The 20,605-nt window shown below is 42.5% G+C and overlaps 3 protein-coding genes across 5 annotated transcripts in view; all 3 read left to right on the plus strand.

Moving 5' to 3' along the window:
* The window catches only part of acsl6 (acyl-CoA synthetase long chain family member 6), a 34,367-nt gene extending 27,847 nt beyond the window's left edge, over nt 1-6,520 (plus strand). The window contains exons 13-21 of the mRNA XM_068599817.1: nt 376-510; nt 738-833; nt 1,235-1,307; nt 2,529-2,617; nt 2,823-2,939; nt 3,023-3,166; nt 3,620-3,721; nt 3,805-3,876; nt 4,130-6,520. Coding sequence (XP_068455918.1) covers nt 376-510; nt 738-833; nt 1,235-1,307; nt 2,529-2,617; nt 2,823-2,939; nt 3,023-3,166; nt 3,620-3,721; nt 3,805-3,876; nt 4,130-4,270 — 969 coding nt within the window. The 3' untranslated portion in view covers nt 4,271-6,520. The remainder of the gene's footprint in view (nt 1-375; nt 511-737; nt 834-1,234; nt 1,308-2,528; nt 2,618-2,822; nt 2,940-3,022; nt 3,167-3,619; nt 3,722-3,804; nt 3,877-4,129) is intronic.
* Nucleotides 6,521-7,533: 1,013 nt separating this feature from the next.
* LOC137802924 (nucleolin) lies at nt 7,534-10,625 on the plus strand. Of its 2 annotated transcripts, none has more exons than XM_068601119.1 (7): nt 7,534-7,792; nt 8,075-8,157; nt 8,405-8,681; nt 8,801-8,929; nt 9,362-9,401; nt 9,496-9,554; nt 9,646-10,625. In XM_068601119.1, exons 1-7 carry the CDS (start codon nt 7,702-7,704, stop codon nt 9,930-9,932), a joined length of 966 nt encoding a protein of 321 aa, XP_068457220.1. In that variant the 5' UTR covers nt 7,534-7,701; the 3' UTR covers nt 9,933-10,625. The 2 variants fall into 2 exon arrangements, with proteins under 2 accessions (XP_068457220.1, XP_068457219.1); XM_068601118.1 differs by having other exon boundaries at nt 7,536-7,792; nt 8,798-8,929.
* Nucleotides 10,626-10,891: 266 nt separating this feature from the next.
* The window catches only part of fnip1 (folliculin interacting protein 1), a 34,210-nt gene continuing 24,496 nt past the window's right edge, over nt 10,892-20,605 (plus strand). For both annotated transcript variants that reach the window (XM_068600435.1, XM_068600436.1), the window contains exon 1: nt 10,892-11,092. In XM_068600435.1, the coding sequence (XP_068456536.1) occupies nt 11,001-11,092 (92 nt within the window). In that variant the 5' untranslated portion in view covers nt 10,892-11,000. The remainder of the gene's footprint in view (nt 11,093-20,605) is intronic.

Below are 20,605 nucleotides of genomic sequence, written 5' to 3' on the forward strand. Positions count from 1 at the left end.
TGAAATAGCCTCAAATTTGAACTCATCAGAATGTGACGCTAAATAGCTCAAAAGTCACTGTGACCTCACAAAACGCGTGTTTTTGGTCATAACTCGATAATTAATGTTTAAGACGCCTAAAGGGATAAAGTGATGACAGACGTGGAAGTAAACGGATTCAAGCTCAGTCACGTTTAAGATCTCCTTTTTTCCGTCTGCCATCCAGCTGCGTGGCCGTGGTTTACTGTTAAAACCATAGCTCGTGCATTTTCAAGTCTGAATTCCTCGGAAATGCACGATGAGTCACAAAACCCTTTGTTGTAAGAGAGAGCTTTTACGGAGAGAGTTTGGTTTATTCCCTTCGTGACCTCTGTGACCTCCCGGCCTCCTCTGCAGATCTTCAGCCAGGCCAACACCCCGGTGAAGCGCTGGCTGCTCAACTTCGCTGCCAAGAGAAAAGGTGCTGAGGTCAGCAGCGGGGTCATCCGCAGCGACAGCGTCTGGGACAAAATCTTCTTCAGTAAGATTCAGGTAAACTGTTTCCTCTCAAATGAGTTGAAACGAGATATATATACTTGCCATATACTTCTATACAACCATGCAGCTTTAATACACTTCAGCATTGGTTTCTCAGAAACAGAGGTTGCCGCCTGCAATCCATTACAAACAATACATTATGAGATTGTTGTGTTTTTTTTCGTTATTAATATCATAATAGGAAAACATTTCTAATAAAGATGTGTTGTTTTTCTGTACAGGCCAGCCTCGGAGGACGACTGAGGATGATTATTACAGGAGCAGCTCCTACCTCGCCCAGTGTGCTGGGATTCCTCAGAGCAGCACTGGGATGCCAGGTCAGTCTCACCCACACACACACACACACACACACACACACACACATTCTTTGATGAGCCTCATTCATGTCAGGAATTCTCACAGAGGAGATTACAGGAGATTACATACCAGTCACAGGTTTAAAGCAGATTTTAAATATTTTTTTTATCATTTCTATCTTCTTTTTTTAACCGTTTTCACCTTGATATCCTGTATTTATTCTTCAAACACATTCAAGATGCTTCTGCGCTCTGAATTAGCTGATATTTCTTCGAGAAGTGTCGTTACTGACCGGGCTTAGATAGCTACATACTACATGCTACATGCTACGTGCTACGTGCAACCGGCATGCAGTACATGCACATATACAACCTTTCCTCTGTGTGTGTGTGTGTGTGTGTGTGTGTGTCTGTGTGTGTAGGTGTACGAGGCGTACGGCCAGACGGAGTGCACAGCTGGCTGCACCTTCACCACACCTGGAGACTGGACCCCAGGTGAGTGTCAGCGGTGATGTAACAGCCGGCTCCTCGTCCTCCGCCGGACTCACTGGACCTGATCAAAGGTCTGAAAGTGAGGAGTTATGACTTCGAGGACCGGGGCTGTGTGTGGTAACGTTTAATGGAGGTCAGGAGAGTCTGTAAACTTGATGAGTGAACCCGTATATGAACCAGATAGAGACGTCACCACTAAGCTCTTATCAAATCCGGTGTGGATGTTTCATCACACACTAGTGGAGGAGGGAGGAGGGAGAAGGGACGAGGGAGGAAGGAGGAAAGAGGAAGGAGGAGGGAGGAAGGAGGAGGGAGGAAGGAGGAGGGAGAAGGAGGGAGGGAAGAGGGAGGAAGGAGAAGGGAGGGAAGAGGGAGGAAGGAGGGGCCTGGAGGGGTGAGAAGAAAGAGCTGTTAGGTCACATTATATAATCCTGCTCGCCAACATCAACCCGTCTGTTACGAGTCATCTATTTGTTCGGCTTGACCTTCTTAACCTTTTGGCATCAGTGGTCATTTATACAAAGTTACAGATTTCGAAAAATAAGATATTTTTAGCTAAACAATAAACTAGTATTATTCTGTCTTATTATTTTTTAATTATTATTTTAATTGTTATTCATGTAGTATAATAAATAACTGTATTATTAATAATAATAAGGACCGTATAAATAAATACGAATAACTTTATTATTATTAGCTGTTATTTATGTAGTATAATAAATAACAGTTATAACAATAAATAATAATAACATTTAAATAACAGACTAAAGGCTCTGGTTTATTTCGAGCTAAACATATATGATTTTATCTTGAACATTTAATAATGTGTAGGTTGTATTTAATAAGAATGATAATCACATAAAGAAACAAATAAATTATACCTACACCTCTTTTCTTTTTCTATGAATCAGTAAAAATAAAATAATATATAAACTGGACATTCATAAACTGTTAGATAACTCATCATGTTGCCTCTAATATACAACAGTCTAATGTCACCCCCTGCTGGCCAAAGCCGATACTGCACGATATATTTTTATTTCTATAAAACAATTCAACTAAATCATTTACAATAAAATTGTCATTTAAAATGTTTCTTCCTTTTCACATATTTGTTTTCAGATTAAGATTGTGGGAATTATTGCTCATTATCAGACGGTCAAGTTGGGTCAAACAGGTCATTCGGGTGTGTTTTTGACGGTTTGGTTCTGACCCCGTGAACAGGTCACGTCGGGGCCCCGCTGCCGTGTAACCTCATCAAACTGGTGGACGTTCCCGAGAAGAACTACTTTGCTGCGAAGGAAGAAGGAGAGGTGAGAAGAATTGGATCAAATGTCTTAAAAATGGAGGAACAAGGCCAAGATGTCAGTGTGTGAAACAGCATTTACGACAAAAAAAAAAAGTATTTTTCATGCAGTGTCGAGAACGTAAGAACACACATTTCTTTATAGGAATAAAAAAGGCGTGTATTTCATCTGCGACCTCGACTCTTACCCACTTTGCTAATCTCCCGTGTAGGTTTGTGTGAAGGGAACGAACGTGTTCAAGGGCTACCTCAAGGACCCGGAGAGGACGGCCGAGACGCTGGACGCAGACGGCTGGCTCCACACCGGCGACATCGGCAAATGGCTGCCCGTACGTGCACGTGGCCCACCTCAGACCCCGAGCGGCGCGTTTCGGTTTGGTTTTCTTCATCTCCTCCTCTTCCTCTGTTACAGAACGGCACGCTGAAGATCATCGACAGGAAGAAGCACATCTTCAAGCTGGCGCAGGGCGAGTACATCTCCCCGGAGAAGATCGAGAACATCTACATCCGGAGCGAACCCGTGGCTCAGCTCTACGTCCACGGGGACAGCCTGCAGGTACAGCACTGGCAACACACACACACACACACACACACACACTAAACTGAATTGTATATATTCCATATTAAATCATACTTTGATGGCACAGCGCTGTGTGCTAATGTTAGGTAGCCAACTAGCGAGCTAATGTTAGCATGAAAAAGCCACAACCTGGTTGACGACACTACATTTCATTGTGAAACCGGCTTTAAAAGAGCCTCAAAAAGTCTCAACCTATCAGGTCCTGATTTTAAAACAGTGAAAATGAAAAGATTTGCTATAAATTCAGGAAGAAATGTCAATAACAACGACGGCGTCGATGTGTTTCCGTGTGTTTTGATGTAGTTTTATAGCTTTTAAAACAACACGGTTGAGTGTGCAGATCCTCTCCAATGTGTGCTCTGGTTCTTGTGCTCCATTTCAAGCCGGTGACCGACGTTTTCTGAACTGAATTAATTTGCTTCCCTCCAGTCCTGTTTGGTGGGCATCGTGGTCCCCGACCCCGAAGTCATGCCCGAGTGGGCCAAGAAAAAAGGCATCATCGGCACCTACAAGGACCTCTGTAAAAACACGGTAGGTGGCGCCGGCGTGGGCTCTGTCGCTGTCGATGGAGAAGTCTCCAGAAAAAAATTAACCTTTTTTTTTTACATCAACAGGAATTGAAGAAGGCCGTCCTGGAAGATTTGGTGCGTCTGGGCAAGGCCAGCGGCCTCCACTCGTTTGAGCAGGTACAGGAGTGATGCCGTTATTCTACACGCAGTAAAAAAGATACCTGTGTGTGCTTTTTTCTGCAATATGTGTATGTCCGGTCTGGCAATATAAAATAGACATAAGCAACGGTTTAGCAGAGAAATACTGTGTATTAACGCTCTCATCATCATCCCTTAAACTTCTAATCTTAAAGTTCTACAACCCAAAAGTCTTCACGATAACTTGGGCCTCTTCAACATATTTCTTCCTATTTATTTCCACTTTTTCAAGGTGAAGAACATCTACATCCACAACGACATGTTCTCCATCGTAAACGGGCTCCTGACCCCGACGCTAAAGGCCAAGCGGCCCGAGCTGAAGGAGTTCTTCAAAGAGAAGATCGACCGGCTCTACGACAGCATCTCCATGTGAAAGGCCGGCCCCCCAAAACCTCATTTTTTTCCCTTTTCGAGCATCTTAACGCTAAGATGTGCTTTTGACCCTCTGAACCCGCAGTGGGACAAAGATGTGACACCTTAGGTTTAACGTGCTCCTGGAAAGACAAAGCCAAACCCGGACCCTGCTTTGGAAGATTAAAAAAAAAAAAGAAGCCCAGATCAAAACAAATCAAAGAAATAAAGTGGAATACGGTACACATTCTTATATTCACGTATGCATTCACTGTGAGAAAGCGTATGTTTAAAAAGAACATCATTGATCATTCATTGGGACAGGAACTTTCCATGCTGCAGAAAGAACAAATCAATAAACAGACGTGGTGCGTTTCCAGTGTTGTCCAGCAGAGGGTGGTGTCGTGCTGCCAACACCAAAAACAAAGCACAGCTATTAGTTGTAACGAGGAGGCGTATTTCACTTTATCTCGATGATCTGTTCAATTTAAAGCTACTGTGAGGAACTTTTAACCGGTTTTGAAACAGTCACCGTTTAATCCCTGTCTTCTATACAACCTTCATACGTTATCAGGACCATCCGTTATTCTTTTATCGGCGCCACCGGGGTCGGTTTCTGGTGAAACCAGATGACATCGTGCAGGTCCAGCAGAGACCAGTCCACCGAGGACTAGACCCAGATCCAACTTTGCTGCCTCCCTTCGAACTGCATGCGAAAGCTCCGGAGGGAATTGGAGCGCTCTGCTCCCGGCAGCAGCAGCAGCGTCTCTTCCTCCTGCTCCTCCTCTTCCTCCTCTCTGCTCTCCTGCTCGGAGACCCAGGACGCATTGCTGGACCTGCAGTAGGGAAGGCGGGGCATCAGGAGAACCAGAACCAGGACTGAGAGGAGCAGACTGTCAGACACCTGCTGCAGTAAAATTAGAGGTTTCCTGAAGGGACCCTGGTGCTCAGAAACACTACCGCTTTAGTCCACAGAGGGCGCCAGAATCACCACAAAACAAAAGTTCCTCGTAGTAGCTTTAAGCGTTTTTAAATCTTGCTACCTGCTATCCACCCAAAACGAACCATCGAGCGCTCCGTCCCCAGCAGCAGTAATCCATCAGCACTTTTTATGTTGATCCATCCACTCGTTTGCTTCCCGTCCATCTGCTTCTCCTCAGTCGGTTTTTAAAAAACCCCACCAGCCAAACGAAACCTTAATCCACCAGTTAGTGTGTTACGACAGCAAGCGTGATGTCTTTCGTGTCCGCGGCGTGTAGCTGGAGGAGGCGTCTCGCTGACACCTTTTTGTGGGACAAATAACGGACTTCATCCTCAGTGGGAAAACCCCCGTAGATTCTTCCTTTTTCAACCCGACCGAGCTTCAGGGCCCCGATGTCGCGATCGCAAAAACAAAGATGAAACTCTTTCCGACCCGGACGTCGTGCAATTTCACCCCCAGAAGCCACGCCGTCGCGAACCGAGACGACAAAGGCCGAGAAAACAGCAGCGCCACGTGAGTTCACGCCACGTGCTCACCCGGTCGTCACCCGTACGTTGGCGGTTTTTAAGCGCGCATGCTTATCGCGATATTTACGCGACTGGCTGTAACAATCATGGAGGTTCACTTCACGCTCTGCGGTCCGCCTCAATCACAATCTTTCTTTTTTTCATCGGTCTTTGCACAAATAGTATGTCAGGTGAAAAGAAGAAGAAGAAAAAGAAGAAGAAGAAGAAAAAGGAAAAACACACACACAAAAAAAAAAGAGATAATCCAAAACCAGGGCTCAGGGCAAAGCATGCAGTTTGCCCTGCGTTGCACCGTTAGCGTTTGACTTTGGGGGGAAATCAAAAAAAAAAAGAGGGTTTCTTTGTGGCTGTTAATATAGCCGGTCGTCTGCAGCCGCGCCCACGGCCGCCGCTGCTAGTGCAAGGCTTTGCAAATGTAGGCAAAGCGGATGATTTCCACTGACTGGAGAAAAACTAGATCAACTTTTAAAACAAAATAAACACTTCTGTTTTTTTTGGTTTTGTTTTTTCCGGAGGGGTTTACACATAGAAGTAATGTATAGGCTTTTTAAGTTGATTACCGTCCCGAAGCATAAACAATGTGGATGTACATAAATGAGGACAGCTAGATGTAAGCATATTTATTAAATCAATGGTTTGAATGGATTTTTTTTCTCTCTTATTGCGTGTAGTGAGATGAATTGTACCTATTTATTTATCTATTCTGCTGTAAAATGGAATCAGCACCATATCCTTGTAATGATTGAGTGCGGCAATAGGGACGAGGGAGGGCGGGGGATCGGACGAGGGGCGATGAAATTAAAGATATTCTGGAATGATTTTAAATGAGTGTCTCTCTTCTTTATTTTTTTACTGTTTAAAGAAAATGTTGCATACAGGTTTTGTTTTTTGAAGGTTTCCCTGAAGCGACGCTGCCGTGAAAAACTGCTATCAGGAGAAGATTTATTCTCTCCTATGAATATACATTATTGTGTGTATGGTAAATGGGAAAATGTTTGTGTTCATAAGTTTGAAATATTTAAGTTTTCTCAAGTAAATTAAATTAAGTAAAAGAGAGAAAAAACTCCTGCAGTTAAAATCTACTTAAAAGTCTTTTTTAATGAATGAAATAGCATATTGTTATTTATTTAATTATATTACCAGAGCATCAGTGCAGAAGTGACATTTTGTCGTTTTGATTTTCTTCTTCACATTGTAATAAATTACCACCATTGGATTCATAGGAACCGAACAGATCCAGATTGCAAACAAACAACATTTCCTTTAGCATCATTTATCCTCCTAATTGTTTATTGGTTGTTCCTGATTAGTCAGGAAACGTCTCTAATGGGTTAAACGTTGGAATAATACACAATAACTGGAGCAAACAAGAGAAAAGCCGTGATTTCAGCCATGAGTTTCTGCTCTTGTCGTTATCTTACAAATTAAACTCTCACACACGCCTCCAAATATTTGAATTGTTTCCTTTTCCTTCTGCAGATTCAACACAACAAATGACTGTTACACTTAAATAACTTATATAAACACAAAATATAATAAATAGTAAAAACAGTCATATCAGTATCTAGTTTCTCATCAATTTGAGATACGTGGCCAAAATATTAAGAAACCTTCTCATTATTTTAAGATAAGTCATTATTTTGAGATAATGAGTCATTACTTTTTTAGAGAAATCATACTTTTATTTGATATGGGCGGAAATGGGCACCCATAATAAAAGACCGACTTCCGTTGAAGACTTTCAAAATAAAACATCAGTAACGAACCTTCACCGGAGCGGCGCACAGGTGAGCTCGGTTGCTAAGCACCGCGCAGAGAACCGGGAAGAAACCATCATCCATCATCTCAACCGCCGTTAAAAACACTAAGGTCACACATTTGAGTTGAACCGGCTCAACGTTTACAGCGTCTGCTTTTTGCACGAACTTCCTGTTTGATCCGGAAATGGGTCGACACCGGTACCGAGGAGGTCGAGGCGGCGGAGTACCGAACCTGAGGGACACCCCCGTGAAGCCAGCAGCGAGCAGACGAGCCAGTAAGACGGAAATAATTCAATATTTTTCATTTAAAAGATAGTTTGCACCATAACTGTGACATATTTATGAGCTTCTGTGCACAAATTCACGTTAAATTATGTAAATAAAATGATGATTTGAGTGTCTGACTCAGTTTGTTTAGCTAGAACTATACTTTAATGCAGTAGATTGATTTAAGAGAAACGTAGCTGTCCTGTCACATGCATTACTTTATATATAAATACATTACTTTATATATAAATACATTACTTTATGTATAAATACAATACATGACCTCTCAGAGTGCAGGAGGCCTGTGCACAACCGGTATGAAGATATCCCAGAGGAGTCCGAGGTGGAGCAGGTGAAGCCAGTGGTGGTGATGGTGAGTATCCTGATGAGTATGAACTTTGACCTCTATTACCTTCATAATTATAATCACTATTATAATAATGGCATGCCACAAACCTGCTTCTCTCTCTGGGAAACTCACACAGCTCCTCTGGTCTTTCTTTGGATGCAAGAATATTTCATTCCAACTTTCAAAGGTTCCTTAAAACTTTTTTATTTTCTCTCTCTCTCTCTCTCTCTCTCTCTCTCTCTCTCTCTCTCTCTCTCTCTCTCTCTCTCAGGTGAGTCTTGGCTCAGACGCCTTTAAAGTCGACAAAAGGCCGGTTAAAGTCACCACGCAAAACGTGACGGTGACTCTGGGAAGCATCACGTCTTCTGACACAACGTTCAGCTCTCATGAGGAGGAGGAGGATGAGGAAGAGGAGGAGGAGGAGGAGGAAGAAGAAGACGAAGAGGAGGAGGAGGAGGAGGAGGAAGACGACGACGACAACTGTTACTCCTCTGCAACCTCCAACAGCAGTCTTTCCTCCCCAGAGATCTTCAGAAGAGACGACGATGGTTTGTGTGTGTGTGTGTGTGTGTGTGTGTGTGTGTGTGTGTGTGTGTGTGTGTCTTAATTCATCCACAACCATAGATATGAAGTTATTGTGTTCTCGTCGTTTTAATCCTCTCAGCAGAGACGTTGACCTCCTTTAAGGACGATCTTCTTGGTCTCCATCTCCACAAGAGGAACTCCACCCTGCTGGACGTGAGCCACGCTGAGAGCCTCCGCCTGCACCACTCACCCAACCTGTCCAACATCCTCGGTAAGAATAATAATAACAATACCTTCATTGGATGGTGATTTGTATGGTGAACACAGAATAGAGTGAGAAAATATCTCACACAGTTCTTATATTTATACATTTAAATATACAAATACATTTAGACGTTAAAATAAAATATATATTTTTTTAAATTTTAAAATAATATAAAGTATTACTTTTTTACAACAGATGTCATAAGTTGGTCAGTTGTAGCTTCTGGTTGATTCTGAGAAATACATGTAAATATTAAAAAAATAAAGTGTGCAGTTTTGCCTTTCACAGCTAAAATACAGTATGTCATATGTATATTTTATTTCTAAAATATTTTTAAATATGTTCTAAAAAGATTATATTAAAGGAACACATTTTTATTATATGTTCAGTGTTATTTGCATCTCACATGTCTGATAATATCTACACATTTGTCTGCAGATGTCTCTCAAATTATCGCTGAAAAGAACTGTGAGATCGAGTGAGTTTGGAAAAGTCATTTTTTATTATTCCTAATTAAATGTATAATTTAATAAATAAAACAAAATGATAAAATGAGTCTTTTTTTACTTTAGAAGCAAAAGCAGAGGACCTAAAGCTGAGCCCACAAGACTCGCAGACCCATTCAAACCGGGTAACGACTCGTTGATTAAGCTCTACAATGCACCAAATACTAAAGTAACGTTAACAATTAGTTTTTCCTTTTTCAAATCCTCATTCTGCAGAGAAGTGGAAAACCCCACCGACGGTAAGAAAGCCACCTGTCTATGAATCACATGAAAACACCATGACCAAAAGTAAAAGGCAGAAGCCAATCGTGTACAAGAAGAAGGTCCGTTTCCAAAGCCCCGTCAAGATGGAGCTCCTGGAACCAGAAGTCAGCTCGAAGGGAGCCTCGTTCTTCGACTTCTTCGACGACGCTGACAGGGACTCGTTCTTCAAGAGGATGAGCGAGAGGAGCGAGAAGCTCAGAAGTGCTCCTTTGTTTCCTCTCACCGCTCTCGACTCCTAGGACCCGTCTACACCGTGACACCTGGAGCACAAAATATATATCTGTATGTATATGATCTCGATGTGGAATATCCTCTGGAAAGAATATTCTGTGTCGGAAAAAGAAATTGTAAATGTGATGTATATGAATCAGTGTTTTTATATAATATTTAAAGAGTATATTTCAGAAGGATGCCATGGACAGTATTAACGTCAACCTGGAACTTATTTTTTTTATACCATAACGTGCTGAACAAACTGCACTTCTGGTTGTGAAAATGCACTCAAACCAGCTCCAGGATTTCCTTTTTATCCTTGTATATTATTAAAGACAAGCGTCTGGTGCAAAACAACCACTAGATGGCAGACGTGCAGTCTCCTAAACAGACATCTTTTTTTTCTTTCTCTCTTCCCCTGACAGTGATTTGTTTTTGTTTTCATTTTACATGTGACATGTGTGTTTGTCTGAGTTGAATCTGCGTGTCAATGCCCAATGTGAATTTTTAATGCAAGCTTAAAAAAAGTTAAAGATGTAAGTTTGTTTTGCGGGCTTCTTTATTTGTAAGTTATCTGTCTTTCTACACTTGTAAGCGTCAGAAGAAAACAACAATTTCTGTGTGTGTATTTAGTTAATTTCATATTACTCTATTCTATTTTGTTGTCTATATTGTGCATTTTTTATATTTAATATTGCTATACCCCTATCTAAAAAATTCTGCAGTAGCGAAAATGTTTTCTCTTAATTAACAAAAGATCAATAAAGTAAACTATCTATCTATTTCACGCTGTCACGATTCCTGACAAAACATCAACACAGCAAGAAAAAGAAAAAAGAAATCCACTGACCACGTGGTACTGGGGCCAAAAATAACCAGCCAATCAGGTAATTTGTAGCCGCAGCAGTGTCTGGGTAGCCAATCAGAAAAATGTAGTGGGTTACCAAGCAGCTCCCCGTGACTAATGCCTGTCATATGACTGTGACACCCATGGAGACGGTTACAAGGAACAAGATCTCCTCTCGGAATTAAAAAAGAAAAGAAGGGGAAGAAAATAAATAATATACCGAATTTATGTATTTTCGGGGTGCAAAATGCCTCCGACTCTCTTCCAGAAACTTTTCAACAAGAGGAATGCGTTTTCGTCGCCGCCCCCGAGATGCAGCAAAGGGGACCCCGCGTTCAGGTAGCCGTTTGTCTGTTTATGTGTGTGTTTACGTGTGTTTATCTGTGTGTGTAACGTACATTAACAGGATTTAAGTACTCTCGCTGTGGAGTCTGGAAGCGGGACACATTTGTTGTATTTTTATGTTTAACTTTACACGTCGACGCGGTGTAGTTTTTGTTAATTAAAAAAAATCGATTCAAGGCAAAACGTGTGGTTAGCTAACGTGGTACTGTTAGCCCCAACAGACGTTAGCGGCGTAGGAGGAGGAGGAGGCGGAGGAGGAGGAGGAAGGGGGGGGGCTCCTGCTGCTGCTGCACGCGCTGCACGCGCTCGCTCTTTGCTAGCAAACCTCGCGCGCGTCTACCCCCCCCCCCCCCCCGCGTGCTGTCTGTTATAGAGTGGTAATAACGCTTTCTGGCGCGTGGTACCAACGGCTAATCGGTGTCAATTAGAGGAAGCGGTGTCCTCTCTTCCCCCTTTGTCCCCCCCTCCCCTTTGTGTTGCTCCGGTAACAGCGGCGGTAGCGCGAGACAGTGACGGTTACGGTCAGTCTGGGCTTCCCGAGAACTTGGAGCCCAGAAGAAGGAGGGAGGACACGGCGTGCTCCGTGTGTCCCCACACGGGATCACCGTGGTCGGTCACTGATCGACGGAGCCTCTCCGTGGAACGGCTGCAGTCGGGGGAAGCAACCAATATTTTTTAAATAATGTGCAATGGCGGATGTTTAAAAAAAAAAAAAAAAAAAAAAATGTTAATCTGCGTTATGCGACATTTTATAGGTGACACCAGTAACAAAACAAAAAGATGGTGTCCTTAAAATGCATTGGTGTAAACACAAGCCTCAATATGATCTCGTTCATATACCAGTGATGCTAACAACAAATGCAAGATAGTATAACATTTTAATCATAAACTCTGCTTGTGGCTTAATCCACTAAGCATATACTATTATTAACTCTAATAACTTTATTCATATAACACATTTCAATACACATTTGACATTTAAGAATGGTGGTCAAAGTAATTAAAATGAAGCCAGATGAAATCATTAACAACGTACCATCAGTTAAGGGGGAAAAAAGCCAGCGTATAAAAGTGAGTCTTCCAACATAATGAAAACCTAAGAAAAATCCTGTGCTCTCTGGATTGCGGTGACATGTTGTAAAAGCAGCCATTTACCCAATACTCACATAATTGCCACTAACAGGGTGCACTGTAAGAAATACGAATACTTGCTATCGAAATTGAACTGAATTGCAGTTTCCTTGTGTTAGTTCCTACACACACATTGTGGGTCAGGTCCAGATCTTTTTAAAAATTGTTTTAAAATACACTTGCATTGGATAATGTTGCTCTTGGCCTGCCACCCATGGTGGACACATGTTTTTAAAGGACCTCCTTGAGGGTGCTACTTGCACTTTGACCCATGCGCACGTTCCCTGACCATAAAGGTGTTCAGTGATATGAATGTGTCTGTGTGTGTGGTTGGTTGGCCTTAATCCCGGAGTAAGGAGGCGGACAGAAGGCCTTTCTGTTAACTCGCTGGTCGGCTGCGCTCCTCATACTACTTTTTTTCCAATATTGGATACAAAACAAACACTATGTTATCTGCTTCAGCTCAAATCTTTGAAAGCCATTGGTGGTAGACGTTTAAGCCTCTGGGCCAATAACGGATGACCATGCCAAGACTTCCTCTTCCTCTTCCGTGTGTTATTGTGTATAATTCAATTAGCAACCTTAGACTTGAGAATGGAGCCGAGACACGACGTCTACGACCGGAACATGTCATGTTTTCAATGCACATATGAAAATAAAAGAGAGACGTTTTGCTGTTTTTGCAACCCTGCTGTCCTGCATAATGCATCACCCACAGCGCTGTGGCGGCAGAGTGTCCTCCAGAATGCCGCAGAGGGCAGCAGGTTGGCCGACCCCATGAGGAAAGCCTCAAAAGGCCTCTCCGGTTTCCCCTCGGGTGCAGCGCCTGACCAGGGCACCGCATACTGTACATTACAGCGAGAGCTCCCAGCTCATCATGCAGCCAGTTGGAGGCTTGATCATTAGCCAGTGGGTTTGTCCAGTCTCCACCCACAGCCAGGCTGCTTTTGCTGGCCTATGCCCGTTGAGGAAACTTCCTTCTTGACCCCCGGGGGCCACGCAACCCAATATAGCTGCGTTTGTGCTGAGAAAACCAAAAGGAGGAAGCATGCTTATGCTTGAAAAAGAAGGGGACATAATTTATTTTCTGGGCTTTCATACAAAGGAGATGACACTGATGAACTTTTACTAAATATTTTAATTATAGTGCTGTGAGGAAAAACACTGTTGCTGTTTTAAGTCTGTCTACTCAATGACAAACTGGGAAAGTAAAGCATTAACATAAGTTTTTCCTTATTATTTTTGTAGATGCACGTTGCAATTTGATACCATAAGAATAAGTATTGAATAAAGCTACAACCTTGTGACAAATTTGAGCCTCTACTGTAGACTTACAAAATTATATTTGATTTAAACATTGACATGACTCTTCACGTGAGCTTTATTTTTAGTGTACGCTTCTTCCCTGATAGTTTACGATGGTTCAAGTTCCTGATTGGCACCATGTCCTTCCTGCGCCGCTTGCTTCCATAACTCCAGCTTGTCTTGTGAGGCCGTCATCAATCTCGGCCTGTCATGTTAGTGGGACATGCGTTCCATGTTTCTGGCATAAAGAGGTGTGTGTGTGTGTGTGTGTGTGTGTGTGTGTGTGTGTGTGTGTGTGTGTGTGTGTGTGTGCGTGTGCGTGCGTGCTCAGTAGAATAAGTGTGTGTGTAAATGCTGCAGGCCTGACAGAGTTCTGTAAAGACGAGCGGCCGTCATCGAGTTTCTATTTTGGCTATTTTAAGTGACCACGCTTCTCATGATTGCTGGGTTATGGTAAATGTATAGTTTTACGTAAAAGCAACACACACACACACACACACACACACACACGCATACATATATATGCAGTCGCATTCTGGTGAGTGCTCCAACTTAACAGTTAGGCCAGCATGTCCTGTTCAAACACGTGGTGCTTTTTTCTTCCTCTTTAAACTTGAAGGTAAATTTGTGATTCAAAATCAGCACATGCCACCTGGTTCACGCGTGTTGATGTGGTGTTGAAGGTCCACAGATAATTGGCAGTGTGATTAGCTCGTCTGTTGGGATCCTGAAAGTCGCATCACCTCATTAGCCTACTTTCGTCCTCAAGAGGATAAAGAGAGAGACGACAGACAATCACTTTGCTTTCAGGCTAAGCGATTAGTCGCTTCTATCTCGTGACACCTTCCGTCCCCATGATTACTGAATGGAGCAACGAGGAAGGAGAAGTTTATATGCAGCGAGTTGCATTATAGTCGCAACTCTGCTTTTCACCTCTGAAAGCAAAATTGACCCTTCGCCCTAATTTCTACACGGCTTCCAGTTCCTGCTCAGCCCAAGCATTCGGTCATGTGATTCTTTGTCACACACACACACACACACTCATTGCTTTCGTCACAAGTCATGTGGCGCTGATTCAGAGAAGTTGTGACTCAGGAGCCATCAGTGTACACATAGTCATTACAATACGCACATGCACACCCACAGTAAAAATAAACACAACCCAATAAGTGTAACTTTTTTCAAGACACCGTGCAGGGAATACACTCCAAAACATACTCCCAAAAGGATGAAAACACTTTTCATAAAAGTATACAGATAATGCTGCTTTCACATGGAATCAAATAGACGGAACAAACAAATGATAGTGGCAGGACGGCAACACAGACCACAGATGGTGATGGAATAAAATACGTTAAATAGGAGAAATTCATTGCGGCTGTTTTTAATCTTATGTGGCTTTTTTTAAATATTATTTTGTAAACCTAAATACCTTTTTATCTGGTGTGAGGGAGCTCTGGAGGACGGCAAAAAGCTTGAATAATTTAACTTTATTCTGTCATCAACCATCACGATTGCCAGTATTCTCGGCCGGCTTGGACCAATTTTACTGTCTTGCTCTCGTCCACTGACATGATATTGCTTTCATTGGCTTAATGCGGTTTAATATCAGGAAGAACAAGGTTGCAAAAGCATCAAAATAAAATGTACACAACAATATTAATACAACAATAGGGTGTGTGTGTAGTGTGTCGTATCCTTTAAGTGCCGACACCTCAGGGCGTTGAATCGTCATCACCAGCTTCAAATCATGTGATTGCAGGAATGCAGACTTCCTTAACCAGCAGAGAAACCAGCAGTTATGCAGGTAGTCAGGTGCTTTATGGCCAGTTCCTCGAAAACACTCGAAGCAGTTAGTTCAAGGAAGTGCAGCACTTTTGTTGCTGGGACAAAAGGTGTATATATATACACTATTGTGTTTCACACTGTATACGTTAGGGCTTGGCCTCTCCAGCAGCAAAGGAGCGGGCCCCTCTATCACGGCTTCAAATCTTGCGAGCAGGCGGACCGTGGGAATTGTTATCGCGTTCGTGTTATTTCTGAGACTGTACGTGCAAAAGATGCCCCCATAAAACTACAGATATTTCAAAGATACGATGTGATTCCTATCTTTTGGTGGAGGTGCACTTCCAATCCTGGGAAAATAGCACGCAGGCTCAGATTGAGCTGCAGCTTGCAATTAGCAGTGGAGCTAACGGACTCGCACACGTGTGTTTAACCTCCGATAACGTAATTTGTTAAGGTGAAGGGACCAGTGTGAGGCATGTGGATGAATACACATTTGCCTTTTAATCAGGTTGGTTGAGCTATCAGTTTGGTAGGGCAACGTTTTTTTTCTCGACTGAGCAGTTGTCACCTACACATTTATGTTGCGCCTTTTTTATGTCTGTTCAACATCTGTCAGAACACCTGCAGTGGTAACATAACAAGTGAAAGCTGGTCCCAGTCTTTACCAGTTAAGTCATGCTGCAACCCAGTAAAACCAGTTGAAATTGCGAGATGATTCATTTAATTCTGCGGTAAATGCACATTTATTCATGTCCACGATTAGTGCAAAGTCAGAATCCAGAAACCTCTGTCACACATAGCCGGAAGAACGTCACACAGCTGGGACCGAGGGGATATTTATGTAACACATGCACAGATGTTCCAGTGGAGAGGGAGCGAGGGCTCTTTGAGGTCAGTAAGTAGGCTGACGTCAGACTCACTGCAGTCAAGAAAACTCGATAGCTTTGCTGCGACCTTTTTATTGGTGCACGCCTCCTCGACCGGCAGCAGCAGCGATGGATGATGTCACTGACTGTGTTAACGATTTCTTTTGCACGTATTCTGAGGCTGTTTACATGGCTCATAAAAATGCATGTTCCACTAAAATTCCTGTTTACATGCAGCCGCGCAAACTCCAATTAACGTGACTGGCGGATTAAACACAGCTTCCCTCTTTCCATCCAAAAGAAAAGTACAAAATGAATCTCATCTGTAAGAGAACAGTGCAAAGGAAAAGCGACAAATAAAAAGGTTTGTGTGTAACTGCTGTAAAACACTCAGTGCTGAGTGTAAAAGGCTACCACTACAAATATGAAGTTTACACGCCCCATATCAACTTCAGAATATTGTCTTATTCGGAATATTACTGTGCATGTAATGGAAGTCGCTGTCGAATTTGTATTTTTTTTAATTTTCTCCTGGAAATGTGGTTTTTACAATTTAAAATTCCCAGTGTGCGTCACAGTGGATGCTTTTTTAAAAAATTTATAATTTCTTTTCTTCATTAGCTGCCATACAAGATCAGTGTCTATGGACATATGACTGTTATTAGTGTGGTAGCTTGCAGTAAGTTGTTCAATGATTTAAAAATTTTTTTTTTTTGATTGATGCTATCAATTCGTCCTTAAAATATTAAATTGGCATATTTTGTATGTTCAAAATATGGCAGACACACGTTGAGGATTCATGTCTTTATGTCATATTTGTATCGCTGCAAAATATGTGAAACAAAGTTAAAACTACACTATTTTGTTTCTCTGAAATAATCCTCTTTTTAAAATACATTTTCAACATGATGGAATAACTCCTCTCAAATCTCCCTTGAGCTCAACTCGAGAGCTCACGAATTGTACATGTGTTTTTTAAGATTTTTTTTAATTCAATGAGAAGGAACACGAGGCGGAGCAGAACCAAAAGAAGTGCGACTAAAAAAAGGAGACGCAAACAAACACCCCTCTGTCGCTCTCTTATCGCGGCACTTTGTGGCAGCCGGCGGTCCGGGCCTCGCTGCTCGTGTCGCTGCCTCTGTACAGTCCAGCACACACACACACAAACACACACACACACACACACACACACACACACACACACACACATACACACAGTGCTCTTGCGATCACCTGACAGTCTCATGTTGTTGTGTGAATTTAGTTCACCGCTATTCTTAGACCCTCAGCTTTGGCTGGGAGAGACGAGAGAGAGCGAGAGGAAGATTGAGAGAGGAAGAAGGCTGGGGGAAAGACTGGCAGACCCGCGATGATGCCCAGGTAGGAGTCGGTAACATTTAACCAGGCGTGCGTCCAGCGGAGTGGGCACGGCGGTGTTGGTCAAAGAAGGTCCGGCTGTGTTGTGGTTTCTCTTCTTATCAAGTGTTGTCATTGGCTGTGTGCAACTGGCAGTTTGAAGCAGCGAAGCCGTAGTTTTTAGAGATTGATTCTTTTTTTTTTAAGGTCAGAGTGACACAATGAGAATTAAAAGGTTTTGTCGTGAAGCGCATCTAAATTTGGAAAAGGAAAACAGTGTGTTTGGATGGAGTTGCAGTTCAGAGAGTTTCTGCTTTACATATCTGTGATCTCAGATCGTATAACATTTTTGTCCAGGGCGAAGGTGAATCATTTCAGACTGGCTAACGCCCCCCCGCCCCCTCCTTTTGCTTGTTGTCTGAAATGTAACCCAAATAAACCTGTTGCCAAGGATATGTCTTATTAACGATCAACAGGCCGAGGATATGTCTTATTAACGATCAACAGGCCGTACCAGGAAACGAACACCTGCATCACTGAGACTTTTTGAGTCGCTTGTGGTTCAGACAATGGAGGTCAAAGCAGTACAAGTATGTAACAGTCATGAAGTCATGTGCTGCTTTTATGAATGACCCTCCTCTCTCTTTCTGTCACAAGCTCATGATGGGATACTTCCTCCTCTGCTCGCTCTTTTAAACGCTCAGATGTTTTTCTGCTAAAAAAAAATCATAATTTAAGTCCAAGGACAATTCTCTCTCCAGCTACTTTCAATGTTAGCTGCATTCACTCAATTCAACGTTCTTCTCTTCTTTTGTTCTCGGCTTTTGTTCTTTGTATTTCATTACTTTAGGACTTTTTCCACTCTGCCGCTCATAAAAGGGCTCTTGTCTTTTTTATTGTCGTCCTTCTAGCTTTCCGTCCGGTGTTTATTCCGTCTTTCTTGCATCGCTCTCTCTCTCACACTGTTTTCGCTCTGTTATGTTTAAAACAAAGGGAGCAGTGCAGTCGGTGTCAAATTATGCAGATCTGCTCCGGGCCCGATCTGGAAAACAACACGTCTTATTTTTTTGTAATTGTTGCACACAATCTTTGGCCAAGAAAGTGAACCCAGATCCTTCTAACTTTTAACCAGTTAATGCTGGCTGCAAAACAATTGAGTCAAATATATTTTAAACCGCACACGTAGGGCAATATTCAAGTTGCGAGGAGCCATGTGACTAAAACAAGCGCCTGATGTGTTGATTGCACAAAGTCTATGAGCTGAATATCGACTCCGCCTTAAACAATGCAATTTGAGCTCATTATGTAGGCCAGGCAGGCATTACGCCGCCCACTAAGCTCTCAGTTAAACAGGAGTTTGGGTCCAGAAAAACTGAAGATGTCTTTTTTAAAGCGATTGAACATTCACTTTGATTAACGGTCGGAATAAAAAAAAGAGCAGAAGAACGTTTAAGTGACAAGTCGACAACTAAATCAACCACCAACTATTGTGAGAATTAATGAATCAGTTTTGAGTGGAAATTCTCTAATTTTAGCTTCTTAAATGTGACTATTTTCTGCTATTTTTTCTCCTCTATAACAATAAACCAAATATCAATAAGTTGCCAAAAAAACCATTTAAGAACAAATCTTATGGACCGAACAACTAATTAATTAGAATAATGAATATTGTCCTGAATAGAACAACCATTCACAAGCGTTCAAGTCACGCACACCTTGGTATATGTGTATTTATTTATTATTTCTACATTGAATAGAATGGATCTGTTCCTCTTGTATGATTGCCTCCCATCTGACAAATTACTTCTGGTTTGACAACTTGACACGGCAGCACATGACTGCCTCCCTCCCTCTCTCTCTCTCTCTCCCTTCCTCCCTTCCTCATATTCCCACTGCAAGACTCCTTTTGCCCTGGAGAATGCCGTGGCCACACTTTGACACCTGTGTTTGCTAAATAGTGGCTCCTGTGCGTGGCTGATGTACACACAAACTTCCTCACGCCAACTGAAAAGGTATTCCCTCACTGTCCAGGCTCACTGACTGACAACTGAAATTCTGTTTTTGACTATGAGCTTTTGTGTGGTTTGATTTGGCAAATGAAAATGGGCTTAACCCCCCCCGGACTCATTTACTATGAACACTTGTGTTTGGGAACATGAATTTAAGGTTTATATTTAGGTCCAGCTCTTGTGTCCACCTCCCTCCATCAGGTCACACATTATCCTTGATCGTCTATCTGCCGGTCCAATCCCCTGTCATTTTTACAGCCTCTACTCAATCAGGCCGATGGGAGCGCCAAAGCACTAATGGGACGCGCTGAGTGAAACCTCAGGTGACCGAACCACAGAGCCAGTGAAAACGGATTAACTGTTGCTGTTGGGCAGTTTTCTGCCAGTTTCCCTTTCAGGACGAATGTACAGACTCGAATCCCTCAAATCCACAACGTGGCTTTAAATCTTACCCCATAGCTGATTGATCGGACCAGGTCTGTTTAGAGGGAATCATCAGCTCGGCAGATATTTCAATTTTAAATGGATTCATCGGTTGGTTAAAAAAGTCAGGAGGGATTCGACTCATCACTTCACAAACATGCAGAATAAATGGCCTTGAGTAAAGTATAAATAATGACTTGACTTATGTGGTGGCGATGGAGCTGCAGAATTCTCCCGGTTATGAAAGAATATATATGTGTTTTCTTGGTTAGGTTGGATGAAATCGGCAGAGTTGAGCGCCTGCTGGGTGTCTCGGTTTCTTTATGAATCTGCATTGCTGTGTGGGATGTTGACTCCATCTTTGTTCCTCTACTGATTTAGGTATGAGATAGAGGAATGATAGCTGTGGCATGGAGTCTGTTGGCTCTTCCGTGTCCACTGGGAGGGACGAGGGCTCAGGCCAATTAATGTAAAGCTCGTACATTGTGTATACCTTCAGTCTATTGTGGATTACTACTGCGTAGTGATGTGTTGTGACTGTCAACACAGTGTTTCCCAATTATTCTGTGTGTTAAAGGGGAGTGAGCTTTATCCGACTGCCAGCATAACACGGCAGGATCTTTAGTGGA

The sequence above is a fragment of the Clinocottus analis genome, unplaced genomic scaffold, assembly GCF_023055335.1.
Source record: "Clinocottus analis isolate CAN_PGR_092001 unplaced genomic scaffold, fCliAna1.0.p SCAF_5, whole genome shotgun sequence".
Lineage (NCBI taxonomy): Eukaryota > Metazoa > Chordata > Actinopteri > Perciformes > Cottidae > Clinocottus > Clinocottus analis.